Consider the following 15735-nt stretch of genomic DNA (forward strand, 5'->3'; position numbering starts at 1 on the left):
GAACTTCTGCTGCCAGTGTCCTTGTCCCCACAGTGAGCCACAGCCACCCCCCGCCTCTGCAGGAGGTCCTCCAACACTAGCAGGTAGGTCTCGTTCTGTCTCCCCTGGGGTCACTGCTCTTTGCCCTGGGTCCCGACGCACGCATTACTTTGTGTGTGTCCTCCAAGAGTGGAGTCTCTGTTTCCCCCAGTCCTGTTGAAGTCCTGCAATCAAATCCCACTAACCTTCAAAGTCTGATTCTCTAGGAATTCCTCCTCTTGTTGCCGGACCCCCAGTTTGGGAAGCCTTACATGAGGCTCAGAACCTTCACTCCAGTGGGTGGACTTCTGTGGTATAAGTATCTCCAGTCTGTGAGTCACCCACCCAGCAGTTATGGGATTTGATTTTACTGTGATTGTGCCCCTCCTACCGTCTCATTGTGGTTTCTCCTTTGTCTTTGAATGGGGGATATCTTTTTTGGTGAGATCCGGTGTCAATGACTGTCCTGTCAATGACTGTCCAGCAACTAGTTGTGATTCTGGTGTTCTCTCAAGAGGGAGTGAGAGCACATCCTTCTACTCTGCCATCTTGGTTCAGGGCCCTTAAAGTGAAATTTTAAGATTCAGGTATAACATATATGCAGGGCTATAATTTAGGAGATTGTATAAAAAATAAGTTATACCTTATAAAGACTGAAACCCAGTGTTGTATTAGTTGTTGTATTAGTTCAGCCCCTGACTGAATTAACGTGATCTGCTCCTAATCTATCTCCTAATCAAAGCTAAGATAAATCCTTTCTGGTGGGAAATAATATCATGTAGAGTTTATAATTTTTCATATTCAGTGTCTGGCATTCAACTTAAAATTACCAGATACCGAGAAATGGAACTGACAGCAAAAATAAACGGCAGAAACAGACCTACAAATGATCCAATGGAGGGTTATTAACTGCCTTGGACAAGAAGAGAAAGCTTCCATCCACACGCACACAGAAGAAGAAACTTAAGAACCAAGAAACTTTAAGAACCAAGCTGGTTTGCCTCTGCCTGAGAAGTTCAAACCTTGGAAGCACCACATATCATGGAAAGCAGTGAGCAACACTGAGTTGAAAATAGAGTGATTAGTTGAAAGTTTTTAAATGGGGAAGTTGCACCCCCAGGTCCTTTATCCAGAAAATAATTCTTCTATCTAATAGGAGGTCACAGATTTATTATGTAGAGAAATTGTATCAGAATCGCTCCAACTTAGGTTGGAAAGTAGAGTTAAGTGTGAAGCTGAAAACACTAATATTAAGTGAACATATGCTTACTGAATGGTGGGATCTCCAGACCCTTATTCAACCTGCTCTGAGAACCCCAGGAACTGGTTTTATGCCTTTTCAGTCTCCCTAGTAATATTCTTCTCAGGAAGATTCATTTGCTTGTGGTGATATTTGGGACCCCCAAAGAAATAGCCAGCTCCCAACCATAACATCTTGAAGTGAAGCCCATCATCAGCAAGTTCTATCCAAAAATGCTTTTCAGTGCCTTACACATTAGTGGAGAGATAAGAATCACCATACATTTGAAGAAAGTCACAAACATATAAAGCAAAGGGAAGCAAAGAAGAAAAAGCAAATAGGGAAAATAAAATAGAGGGGGGTGCTTAGAAAGAAAGGAGATTATACTGGAAATGGAGAAAAACTTAAAGCTACATATATATATTTAATAACTTTAGAGAGAGAGGATAATGTGCCCATAGAATAAAAACAAGACATAATGAAAATGAAAAGTCAGAAAACAAGATAAAACATTTGGATATTTAAAATATAATATTTAAAATGAAATTTAGTTGAGGAGTTGGAATATGAAGTTAAGGAAATTTCCCAGAAACTCAAAAAGAAATGAAAAATAAAAGAGAGAGAGAGAGAGAGAAAAAAGAAAAATAGAAGAGAAACAAATGGGACCTAATCAAACTTAAAAGCTTTTGGACAGCAAAGAAAACCATCAACAAAACGAAAAGACAACTTACAGAATGGGAGAAAATATTTGCAAATGATGTAACTGACAAGGGGTTAATATCCAAAATATATAAACAGCTCATAAAACTCAGTATCAAAAAACAGCTCAGTCAAAAAGTGGGCAGAAAAACTAAATAGACATTTTTCCAAAGAAGATATACAGGTGGCCAACCAACACATGAAAAGATGCTCAGTATAGCTAATTATTAGAGAAATGCAAATCAAAACCACAATGAGGTATTGCCTCACACCAGTCAGAATGGATATCACCAAAAAGTCTACAAATAAATGCTGGAGAGGGTGTGGAGAAAAGGGAACCCTTGTACACTGTTGGTGGGAATGTAAATTGGTGTAGCCACTGGGGAAAATAGTATGGAGGTTCCTTAAAAAAAAAAAAAACTACAAATAGAGCTACCATATGATCCAGCAATCCTATTCCTGGGTATATACACAAGAAAAGAGAAAACTCTAATTTGAAAAGATACATGCACCCTGATGTACACAGCAGCATATTTACAATAGTAAAGACATGGAAACAATCCAAGTGCCCATGAACAGACAATTGGCTTAAGACAGTGGAATATTATTCAGCCATAAAAAAGAATGAAATATTGCCATTTGCAGCAACATGGATGGATCTAGAGAATATTATGCTTAGTGAAATAAGTGAGAAAAATAGAGACAAATACTGTATGATATCACTTATATGTGGAATCTAAAAAATAATTCAAATGAATCTATATATAAAACAGACTCACAGACATAGAAAAAAAATTTATGGTTACCAGAGCAGGGGGAAGGACTAATTAGGAGGATGGGATTAACAAATACAAACTACTATACATAAAATAGATAAGCAACAAGGGTTTACTGTACAGCACAGGGAATTATATCCAATATCTTATAGCAACATATAATGGAATATAATGTGCAAAAAAAAAAAAAAAAACGGAATCACTATGCCACACACCTGAAAGGGAACTCTTGCAATATTGTAAATCAACTCTGCTTCAATTAAAACAAGAAAAGAAAATTATATTCTTACAATCTATAGGATAGATGTCCAAAAAGTGGGTCTCAGGGGGCTGAAATCAAGGTGTTGGCAGGACTGCATTCCCTTCCGGAGGATCTAGAGGAGAATATTTTTTCTTGCATTTTCCAGCTTCTAGAGGCTGCCTACATTCACTTGCTCTTGGGCCCCTTCCATCTTCAAAGCAAGCAACCGCTGGTTGAGTCTTTCTCACATCTCATCACTCTAACATCGACTCTTCTGCCTCCCTCTTCTACCTTTAAGGATGCTTGTGAATGATTCCATTGGACCCACCTGGGTAATCAGGATAATCTCCCTATTTTAAGGTCAGCTAATCAACAACCTTAATTGCATCTGCACCCTAAGTACTCCTTTGCCATGTAACATGTTATTCACAGGTTCTGGAGATGAGGACATGGCCATCTCTGGCAGTTATTATACTAACTATATCACCATTCTAAGGTGTTGTATTCTCTTAACCATAGGAGCTGCAGTAGAAATGTGTTGGGGGTGCCCACCCTAAGCATACACTTTCCCAAATAATGTTTGCCCATCTTCACCAGTCACAGTTAAATAGAACTAGGGTGAGCACCCAGCTGAAGAAGGAGCCCTTTTACAGATGAGCCAATAATTAATGACATCTGAAAACTAGTACCAAAGACAGGTTGCTCAAGTCAATTATATGTTTGGGGATTTGAATTTAGAAATAAAGGCAGAAGATACCAGCTATTTGTAGATTCAGGAGCTACAAGGTTATACAGACTTGGAAGCTACAAGTCAGCAGCATTTTTTAGGATTTAATTTAATTAAGCTAAGGAAACGTTGAGAAAGGGTGGTGGGTAATAGCAAAGGATGTACTAAAAAACAAACAAAGCAAAAATCTACGAGGTGACTCTAAGAGATAACATGAGGTTACTTTAGTTCCTTCCATTGTTTTTGATGATATTGACATTTTTGAGGATTACTGGTTAAGCATTTTGGTAGAATGTCCCCAAACTGGTATTTGTCTGATGTTTTCTCATGATTAGACTAGGGTTGTGGGTTCTGGGGGAGGAAGACCACAGAGGTGAAGTGCTACTGTCATCACATCCAATCAGGGTATAGACTGTCAATATGACTTACCACTGATGTTGCTAACCTTAGTTACCTGGTGTTAGTTTTCTCTACTATAAGGAAGGTGGAAGCTGTCCTCCACCTTCTTCTTCTTTTTAAATAAATTTATTTATTTATTTATTTTTGGCTGCATTGGGTCTTCATTGCTGCTCACGGGCTTTCTCTAGTTGTGGTGAGTGGGGTCTACTCTTCGTTGCGGTGCACGGGCTTCTCATTCTGGTGGCTTCTCTTGTTGTGGAGCACGGGCTCTAAGCACACAGGCTTCAGTAGTTGCAGCACGCAGGCTCAGTTGTTGTGGCTCGCAGACTCTAGAGTGCAGGCTCAGTAGTTGTGGTACACGGGCTTAGTTGCTCTGCAGCAATGTGGGATCTTCCCAGACCAGGGCTCGAACCCATGTCCCCTGCATTGGCAGGCAGATTTTTAACCACTGTGCCACCAGGGAAGCCCTATCCTCCACCTTCTTGAGGGTAGAGTATCTATATCAATTATTCGGAATTCTTCTGCATCCAACATTTGTCTACTATCCTTAATTAATTTATTAAATCATTTATTTATACCAATATAGACCCATAGATATTTATTTTACACTTGGGGTTATAATTCAATTTTCTCTCTTTTAAAGTCATCTCCTGTTTATTAACTACACAGTTTGGTTCTCTTCTCACTCTGTATTCTTTCTAAAATAAATTTTATGTCCAGTACTTTAATTGCCATTTATGCTCAAAAGATTAAAAATCTCTCTCTCCTGACTTCTCCAAGCTACTGAAAATTTTCTCATGAATGTCGTGATGGCATCTACAGTAAGTCCTGGCTAGACCTGTTGTGTTCAGTTTCTACCAGGCTTATTAATAACAAAAGATATAGTGCTTGCATTAGCCCACAGACTGGTCATCAATAAATAATTGCAACACAACATTGTAAAGCAACTATACTCCAATAAAAATTAATTTAAAAATAAATAAATGAATAATTGCAATGCATATGTACATTCATCAAAGAGAGAGAGAGAAGAGAAATGGTAAGATTTACAGGATCAATTCATGAGGTCTAATAGTTAAGATTTCCAAAGTGTGAAAGAGAGAAAAGAGTGGGGAGGAAATTATCAAAGATACAACAATAAAAATAGCCTACAACTGAAAAGCATGAGTTTTCAGGTTTGAAAGCTGCACGAAACTTTCAGCATAATATGTTTAAAAAATACCCTGGGCTTCCCTGGTGGCGCAGTGGTTGAGAGTCCGCCTGCCGATGCAGGGGACACAGGTTCATGCCCCAGTCTGGGAAGATCCCACATGCCGCAGAGCGGCTAGGCCCGTGAGCCATGGCTGCTGAGCCTGCGCGTCCGGAGCCTGTGCTCCGCAACAGGAGAGGCCACAACAGTGAGAGGCCCGCATACCGCAAAAAAAAAAAACCATGCCAGGGCAAAATCAAGAAATTTTAGAGCACCCAGGTTAAAAAAGAGATCCAAAAGCTTTCAGAAAAGGGAAGAAAAGGAGCCACCATCTGCAGGGCATCTAATGTCTCGAAAAACAGTGAAAGTGAGAAGGTGATGGAAAAATGCCTCCCAAATTCAGGACACCTGCTACCCAGTCAAACTAAAAATCTATATGAGAATAAAATGAAGGTATTTTTATACCTACAGGTGCTAAAAACATTAACCTGCTATGAAGCTATATTAAGAAGCTCTTTGGCACTTCCCTGGTGGCACAGCGGTTAAGAATCCGCCTGCCAATGCAGGGGACAAGGGTTCGAGCCCTGGTCTGGGAAGATCCCACATGCCACGGAGCAACTAATCCCATGTGCCACAACTACTGAGCCTGCGTGCCACAACTACTGAAGCCCGCACACCTAGAGCCCATGCTCCACAACAAGAGAAGCCACGGCGATGAGAAGCCCGCGCACCGCAACGAAGAGTAGCACCCGCTCGCCACAACCAGAGAAAGCCCACGTGCAGCAACGAAGACCCAAGGCAGCCAAAAATAAATAAATATAATAAATAAACTTAAGAAAAAAAAAAGAAGCTCTTTGAAGATGTGCCTTAGCAAAATGAGAGGAAGCCTGATATCCTATAAGTGGGCGCAGGTTGATAATGCCAATTGACAATATATAAAGTTGGGAAATCAAAAAAAAAAGCAGAAATGACATTTATTTAGACATGTGTCATAAATACAGAAGAAACAGCTAAAAGAATGTGACGTGGTTGCCTGGAAGAGGAAAGGGTTGGAGGAGGGTTCTGTTGTTTCCCATTAAAGGCCTTTCAGAACTATTTGAAGTTTAAATTCTGTACATCAGACCCTTGATATAAATTAAAAATACAGTAATTTTTAGCTATGTGTTTTAAAACTTTGATTAGTATCGTCACATTGTCCTCCAAAGATGGTACTAATATACACCCCCATCAACAGTGACGGAGAGCAGGTGGTAATTTTATATATGATTTTTCTTAATGGCGTTTAATAAATTTAGCAAAGGCTTTTCTGCAAAATGATAGTGCTATGAAGATCTAGCACTGGCCCAGGAGAGAACCTATACATGCATACTTAAGATGGTCTTGACATCAGCAGATGGTATGGCATAGTAGAAAGAATTAGATGGACCTGAGTTCAAATTCACAGTGGGACACTCATTAGCAGGGTGGCTTTAGAAAAGATACTTAAATTCTTCCAGCATCAGTTTTTCCATCTATCAAATGGGGCCGTTAACACCCAGCGTGACTCATGGCATAGCCTGCCTGGAAGAGAGAGAGAGGAGACATCAAACATACTAGTATTCCAGTAAGTTCTAACTGCTGGTCCACTGTTCTCATCCATAATTGATAAAACTGAGTGTCCTAAGTAGTTTGATTCACTTAATGGCTTGTGTTGGGACCTCCCCTTCCTCCAGAAGCCAAAACTGAGACAAGCAGGTGAATGTTAGTAGTTTGAGAGGTGGTTCCAGGAAACAGCATTAGGGGAATAGGAAAGTGTAAGAACACGTCTCAGCATTATTCTAACTAAGAGGTGCAGAAGCAGAGGTAAGTATCTACCAAGCCCCAACCTCCATTGGTTGACAGCTGGTCCTAAGAGACCACTGAACTCTGAGCGCTTTCAGTGTCCTCCTCACATCCTCAAGGCCAGCTCTGGCAATCAGAAAAATGCTCTTGGGAAAAGAATATCAGTTAACTTTTATACTTGTAACTGGTTGATTATATTAGTTTTAGCTAATCTCAATGAAACTAAATCATGAAACTGGAACATTGTAAGAATTCCCTGAACAAAGGAAAATAGATATGAGTAAAGACTCCATACTGTGAAAGTTACAACTTATGGGATTTAATTTCTTAGATTAGCTTCAGTTATAGAAATGTTACAAGTTTACTTGATATCTAGAGAACTTAAATACCATGCTGAAATTGCCTTCTCAGAAAGATAAGGCAAAGTTGTTTAGAAACTGTTTAAATTCCTGTGACCACAGAAGTACTAAGAACAAAGTATTTTTGGAGATTAGCCAGGTAGGGCAAAGGTCTTTAAAATTAAATGATACATGCTCTGATCCTTGTTATTGTAGTTTAAAATTCTAATGAACTTTTGTCATTCTTTTGGCTGCCCAGCATCTGAACCCCTTTCTATGTTTGGGGAATTCTTGAACTTATGAGTCTTGATAGGATGCAGAAACAGTCTCCCAGTATAATTGAAAGTTCTAGATAGTCACTTTTCTAGCCTTCTTTGCAGCCAAGCATAAGCACATGACCAAGCCTCAGCCAATAAGAAATTCCCGGGGCTTCCCTGGTGGCACAGTGGTTGAGAATCCGCCTGCCAATGCAGGGGCCACGGGTTCAAACCCTGGTCTGGGAAGATCCCACATGCCATGGAGCAACTAAGCCAGTGCACCACAGCTACTGAGCATGTGCTCTAGAGCCCGCGAGCCACAACTACTGAGCCCATGAGCCACAACTACTGTAGCCCGTGCCCCTAGAGCCTGTGCTCCACAACAAGAGAAGCCACGGCAATGAGAAGCCCACGCACCACAGTGAAGAGCGGCTCCTGCTCGCCACAACTAGAGAAAGCCCACGTGCAGCGCTGAAGACCCAAGGCAGCCAAAAATAAATAAAATAAATAAATTTATTTTAAAAAAAAGAAATTCCCTGCCCAGAATTTGAATGAGGATCTAGTGATGTACAGAAGCAAGGAGGGTAAAAAACCATCTCTGAATGCCATGGCAGTTGCAGCTAGATAATTTCTGGGGCAGCAGTGATGCTACGCTAGCTCTGTTCAGTGACATGCAAGATGATGTAAAGTTGTGGCATTTAGTGACTGGTAACAATGACAGTGATGTCGTCACTTGGCCAGATCTTTGATGTGGTTTGGGGCTTTATGTCTGGCTGCTTGTTCTCCAGCCTTCTCGGAAATTCTGTAAGCAGTCTAATACCTTTCAATAAATCCCAGTGAATACTTCAGTGAGTCAAAGCTGATTTCAGTTAGCTACAACCGAGAAAGTTTACTGCTTCAAAATTCAGTACCAGGAAGTAGGGTGTTTTCAGTAGCAAATGTTTAAACCAGTTTGGTTCAGGGTTTTTTGTTATTTGAAACCCAGAGCATCCCAACTGATCTCCCTGATTTTACTAAGAGTTAATGAGAAGAAACAAAGTGTTCCAAAAGATATCAGTCTGACTCTAAAACTTGTAAATGCAATATTTCATCACATGAACTTGTTATAATTTAATTGCTTATGTAAAACATACTTGTTACGTAAAATTTTATTTGTTCACACAGATCATAAAAATGTTTATTCAGTTTGTTAACTTAAGCTGTACATGAACTCCCTGGCCTTTTGTTGATTAATCCGCCACTACAAATCCTGGATGGGTTTGCTTATCAAAGAGAATCTTCAATAGCTCCTACAGCTCTAGCGAATAAAGCTTCCTCTGACAGCAGATCCAAGCACTGTACAAAGTTTTATTCTTGCACAGTTTGCAAATATCTTATTTTGAACCACATCTACTTCTTTGGCAACAGTGATGAACTCATCAGATCACCATTAAAATATTCATGTGCCCTCCATATTTGGATTTCTGATCACGTGGCCCACCACTGAAAAAGACCTGGATGCTCTAGATTCTTTTTCCACTTTCATCTCTTTACTAGATGAGTTTGTGGCCTGGGTAAGTCAGGGCTACTCCTGACAGACAATTCTTGAAGTGGACTCTTTCACACATTCATGGGATACCTCATGGTTCTTGCTTGAAAAAGAACACACACTCCCTTTTTGTGCTGCAGTCCTCTTTCTTTCTTTTTTTTTTTTTTCTTTTTGCGGTATGCGGGCCTCTCACTGTTGTGGCCTCTCCCGTTGCGGAGCACAGGCTCCGGACGCGCAGGCCCAGCGGCCATGGCTCACCCTCTGCCCTTAAAATCCATCCACATCTAAATTAGAAAGGCAGGACTTCCCTGGTGGCACAGTGGTTAAGAATCCGCCTGCCAATGCAGGAGACCCAGGTTCAAGCCCTGGTCTGGGAAGATTCCACACGCTGTGGAGCAACTAAGCCCATGTGCCACAACTACTGAAGTCCGTGTGCCACAACTACTGAAGCCCGTACGCCTAGACCCCATGCTCCACAACAAGAGAAGCCACAGCAAGGAGAAACCTGCGCACCACAACAAAGAATAGCCCCCGCTCGCTGCAACTAGAGAAAAGCCCACATGCAGCAACGAAAACCATAAATAAAAATTTTTTTAAAATTAAAAATAAATAAATAAATTAGAAAGTCAGCCATCCATCACATTCAATGTACTTTTTCATCACATTGCAAGGGCAAACACAAGGTATCTTCAGCTCTGAGTTGGGGGCCGATAACTTGAAGAAATTTGGCTCATTTTAGTTGTTTAAAATGTTTTCACTGGGCTTCCCTGGTGGTGCAGTGGTTAAGAATCTGCCTGCCAATGTAGGGGACACAGGTTCGAACCCTGGTCTGGGAAGATCCCACATTCTGTGGAGCAACTAAGTCCGTGCGCCACAACTACTGAGCCTGTGCTCTAGAGTCCACGAGCCACAATTACTGAGCCCGCGTGCTGCAACTACTGAAGCCCGCACGCCTAGAGCCGGTGCTCCGCAAAAAGAGAAACCACCGCGATGAGAAGCCCGTGCACCACAACGAAGAGTAGCCCCCGGCTCGCTGCAACTTGACAAAACCTGCACACAGCAACGAAGACCCAACACAGCCAAAAATAAGTAAATTAAAATAAATAAGTTTTTAAAAATGTTTTCATTGGGCTTCCCTGGTGGTGCAGTGGTTGAGAGTCCGCCTGCCGATGCAAGGGACATGGGTTCGTGCCCCGGTCCGGGAACATCCCACATGCCGCGGAGCAGCTGGGCCCGTGAGCCATGGCCGCTCAGCCTGCGCGTCCGGAGCCTGTGCTCCGCAACGGGAGAGGCCACAACAGTGAGAGGCCCGCGTACTGCAAAAAAAAAAAAAAAAAAAGTTTTCATTAACATTCATCAACGTATGAAAAAGGAGTAAATTTTTAAAGCCTATTTTACATTAAAATCTTTGCTATCGCCTGGAGGGGTGGGATGGGGAGGGTGGGAGGGAGGGAGATGCATGAGGGAAGAGATGTGGGAACAGATGTATATGTATGACTGATTCACTTTGTTATAAAGCAGAAACTAATAAAAAAATTTTTTTTAAATCTTTGCTATCAGAATCCACACCATCAAAATACAAAATCAAATCCACCTAGATTATATGAGTTGGAAAAAATATATGAACCAAAATATCTAAATATAAACTAAAGTGGTGGCTATATGAATGTATAAAAGTCATTCCAGATCTTTGAAGAACAGGTATGGATGATGTTTGATAGTAAAGTGATACTATCCATGTGAGTGTGGGAATAATCAGGGTCTACTGTCTGGAAATTAAAAGAAGTTTCAGGGCTGTAAAAAAAATTGGTACCATCCTTTAAAAGTCAGCAGTTGAAAAGCAATGAAAAAGAATAAACTTCTGATATACCCAGCAACATTGATAAACTCCGTAAATATTATATTGAGGAAAATAAAACCAGATGCAAAAGAGTATATATTGTATAATCCTATTTATATGATGTTCAAAAAGGTAAGCCTAGATTGGGAAGAGAAGTGAGAGAAACTTATGGGGTGCTAGAAATGTTTCTGTACCTTAATCTGGATGATGGTTATATGGGTATATACATTAATCTGTACAGTTAAGTTTAGATATAATTAATGCTGTCATATTAATACACTTTACATACTTTACTACATACGTGTACCCAATTAATCGAGAAATTGCTCATCAGTCAGCCATTAAGTACATTTTGGTTAGATAATAATAGAATTTATAAATCTTTGATTAAATATTGATAGAATTGAAGCTTCATAACAGAGGAACATATATCTGTTTCACTTAGCACTGGATACCCAGAGCACAACATATTCTACCAGGCACAGGGTGACAGAAAGGAGGGAACAGAGGGAGAGAGAAAGAAAGGACTGTATTTTAGCTATTTTTCAGTTTATGTGTGTAATTAATGCTGCCATCCACTTTGTGCATTTGGTTCTTTTCCTTAATTTAGTAAAGGAGATGGCTTTGAGCTAGGCTGCCCCATAGAATGTTTCCACAGAATGGCTGAGATGAGGAAAAAGAAAATATTCTCAGCCCTTACTTATGCCTTAGGAATAGGGATAACTGAAGAGAGAAAAGAGGATAAACTAACCAGAACCATAAGCTCCAGGACCAGAGCCCAGAGGAGGATCCTGTGATTTAAAGGAAGGAAAGATTTCATGCTTAATACCTGGTCCAAAAGACCAAATAATGGGAAGCTGCCCATGGGATGCACTGTAACTGGCTAGAGTTTGCTTCTTGGAACTCCTGCTCACTAGAGAAGAGTTTAACTGATCTGTTCAACCAGATGAAAGTGACAAGATGGAGGATGGGATTTCATATACCAGAAAATAAGGGGCCGTGAATAAAGGCTAAGAAGTCTCTCTTCCTTGTCCTTGAGTAGTAGCAGGGAGTAACATTTCCCATAATATGTGGAGAGGGTTAGTCTTTGAGCAGCTAGTATGAGCATCTTTATAAGAACTTGCTTGTGAAAATGGGCTTTGATCACTGTATTTTAGGTAAAAGGCAGAGCCCAGATTTTTGCCCAAGAGGAAGCAACTCTGTATAACTCTCTGTAGAAAAGAGAGTTGATGCTGACTGGGGGCTTTGGGGAAAATTGTCAAGATGAACCCCTCAGGCTTGCATTGGGTATAGGAAGGACTATGGCATGAGGTAAAATGTTGATAGAATTTTATTAATTTGTTGGCTGAATGATTTCTGTTGTAAACCCTCTTCACCATTTCCTCTTTCAAATCTTTGGCAAAATTTATGAGCTTGATTAATATTTTATCAAGCCTATTTTCTTTGTGGGAGAATGAGTATAAAAGCTGAGTCTTACTTTGATTTTAGCACTAATTGAAACTTTCTTTGTCTGTCCGGGCTGGTCTAACAGAATACTATGGAATACATGGCTTATAAACAACAGAATACCATGGAATACGTGGCTTATAAACAACAGAAATTTATTTCTCACAGTTCAGGAAGCTGGGAAGTCCAAGATCAAGGTGCTGGCAGATTCAGTGTCTGCTGAGGGCCCACTTCCTGGTTCATACAACCGTCTTCTCATACCCTTACATGGTGGAAGGGGAAGGGAGCTCTCTGTGATCTCTTTTATGAGGACACTAAACCCATTCATCAGGGATCTACCTTCATGACCTAATCACCTCTCCAAAACCCCACCACCAAATAACATCACACTGGTGACTAGGTTTCAACATGAATTTTGGGAGGACACAAAGTTTGCCTATAACAAACTCAGACTACATGTGGATATGGCCAATACTGAGTTAGCCTCCATTGAGTCACTCTGGGTCTACCATGATCTTTCTTAAGAGTCCCTGGGGAAGGAAGGGGACCAGGAGGGCACAAAAGAAAAGGGGAGACTGGGAATGCTGGACACAATGCAGAGTACTAACCACTATACGATCATGGCAGTGCTGCAAATAATTTTTAAATTAATTAATTAATTAATTTTATTTTTGGCTGTGTTGGGTCTTCGTTGCTGCGCTCCGGCTTTCCCTAGTTGTGGCGAACAGGGGCTATACTTCGTTGAGGTGCATGGGCTCCTCCTTGCGGTGTCTTCTGTTGTTGCGGAGCATGGGCTCTAGGCACACAGGCTCTAGGCGCACGGGCTTCAGTACTTTTGGCTCGCAAGCTCAGTAGCTGTGGCTCGCGGGCTCAGTAGTTGCAGCACATGGGCTTAGTTGCTCTGTGGCATGTGGGATCTTCCTGGACCAGGTCTTGAACCTGTGTCCCCTGCATTGGCAGGTGGATTCTTAACCACTACACCACCAGGGAAGTCCCAGTGCTGAAAATCTAATAGGACAAGCTCCAAGGAGCTCTTGACCTGCTGGCCAGGCCCTCTTGGTCTGGACTGAAGATGGCCCATATAGTCTAGGAAGCTCTCTTGTTTCATGGTAATACAGGTGGCATATGCATAAACCTGCCAAGCAGCAAGTAGGAGACAAAGGGTTTCTTCCCAGGGTTTCTTATGGAATGTTGAGGATAAACCATAGCTTCCAAGAAAGACTGCCTAAATCCTGGCTCCTCTCTAGGTTTATTATTTGCTAGCCTCCATATTTTATCAAAGTCTTTCTTTTCTTTCTTTTTTTTTTTCCTCCAACTGTTCCAACCTGGTTTAGCTGGGCTAGTTCAAGGAAAGAAGGAAGATATCATGGCCCAAGTTTGGGCCAGAGAAGTAACAGTGCAAGAGCACCTCCCTGTGGCTGAGTGGCAGGAGAGCAAGAAACTTTAGCTCCTGGATCTACCCAAAGCAAGAGAGAAATGCAAGCAAATGATTTGTGGGAAATATAACTTTGGAGTTTTTAAGTGGCATTTTCCCTAGACCATCGTGTCTTTAGCACCGCAGGGTTACAGACCATGAGGTCTGAAGTGCAGAAGAAAGATGGGTTCAGAAGAGCCACTAAAGTTTTTACTTTTTATTTATTTATTTTAAAGAAATACAGTTGATTTACAATATCAGTTTCAGATGTACAATATTATATTAGTTTTAGGTGTACTATATAGTGATTCAATATTTTTCTAGATTATACTCTATTCAAAGCTATTATAAAATATTGGCTATATTCCCTGTGCTGTACATTATACCCTTGTATCTTATTTTATACATAGTAGTCTGTACCTTTTAAAACTCCACCCCCATCTTGCCCCCTTCCTCCTTCCTTCCTGCCACTGATAACTAATTTGTTCTCTATATCTTTAAGTCTGTTTCTATTTTGTTATATTCGTTTCAATTTTTAGTTTCCACATATAAATGATAACATACAGTATTTGTCTTTCTCTCCCTGACTTATTTCACTAAGCATAATACCCTCCAGGTCCATCCATGCTGTTGCAAATGACAAAATTTCACTCTTTTTTTATGGCTGCGTAGTACTCAATTGTGTATATATACCACGTCTTCTTTATCCATTCATCTGTTGGTGGACACTTAGGTTGCTTCCATATCTTGGCTATTATAAATAATGCTGCTATGGGAGTTCCCTGGTAGTCTAGTGGTTACGATTCTGCACTTTCACTGCAGAGCCCTGGGTTCAATCCCTGGTTGGGGAACTGAGATCCCGCAACCTGCGCAGTGTGGCCAAGAAAAATGCAGCTGTGAACACTGGGGTGCATATATCTTTTCAAATTAGTGTTTTCATTTTCTTTGGATGTATACCCAGGAGTAGAATTGCTGGATCATATGGTAGTTCTAGTTTTAGTCACTGAAATTTTTAAAGCCATTAATGTAACTTAGCAGGAACACTATCACAGGCAATCATTTTTTGTTTTGTTGCTAAAGCCGTTGGATACATGTTAGAATGATTTTTTTTTGGTCTGAGTGTATGACAGGAAAATAATGTTTAAATCAATATGTAAATCAAAGCATCTCCACTAGCATTATTAATCTAGAAGGAAGTATTACATAGACAATAGTAAAAGGAAGGACATTGAGTCCATATTTTCAAATGGGACTTGATCATTTTAAAGTTGTTCACTGGCAAAATTTTTCACCAAGTTAGTATAGATTATACGGTACTTCATAAAAGATAGCAATAATGAAGTTCGGGGTTTTTGTTTTGTTTTTCAGTATTTGCTTTCAGAGAAAAATCCTAAAACTCGTAGGGATTTCTGATGCCAGAAAATTTTGATATATAAGAGTATATTTAGCAATCAGGGTGACTTAGATCATGGTAAGTGGCATATGTATAATTATAATTTGCATTCCAGTTATTAAAACTGAGATATCCTTGATCAGGTTGAACACACTGTGAGTAGAAGATCTCTTCTTCCAAGAAATAAGATGGAGCCAGTCTTTGGAGAATGGCCTCACTGAACTGGTAAGTTAACTTTCTCCGGATTTTGATGACTTCCCCAGTTCTTCCATAATTCCTCAGTGCTCTGGCCATTTTCTGGTAAGTCATGGTCTTCCGATTGCCTTTTCTTTTCCCCCAAAGTTGGGCAAGTTTTTCTTTGTTTTTTGATACAAACTGAAAGATGCCTTTGGTTTGATCTATCCATTGA

The 15735-nt window shown here is 40.5% G+C and overlaps 1 protein-coding gene across 1 annotated transcript in view; it reads right to left on the minus strand.

Moving 5' to 3' along the window:
* Positions 1-15199: 15199 nt before the first annotated feature.
* SPIC (Spi-C transcription factor) overlaps positions 15200-15735 on the minus strand; it is a 14628-nt gene continuing 14092 nt past the window's right edge. Inside the window, exon 6 of the mRNA XM_060113910.1 lies at positions 15200-15735. This exon is cut by the window's right edge and continues 70 nt beyond it. Within this exon, the coding sequence (XP_059969893.1) occupies positions 15378-15735 (358 nt within the window). The 3' untranslated portion in view covers positions 15200-15377.

The sequence above is a fragment of the Mesoplodon densirostris genome, chromosome 11, assembly GCF_025265405.1.
Source record: "Mesoplodon densirostris isolate mMesDen1 chromosome 11, mMesDen1 primary haplotype, whole genome shotgun sequence".
Classification (NCBI taxonomy): domain Eukaryota; kingdom Metazoa; phylum Chordata; class Mammalia; order Artiodactyla; family Ziphiidae; genus Mesoplodon; species Mesoplodon densirostris.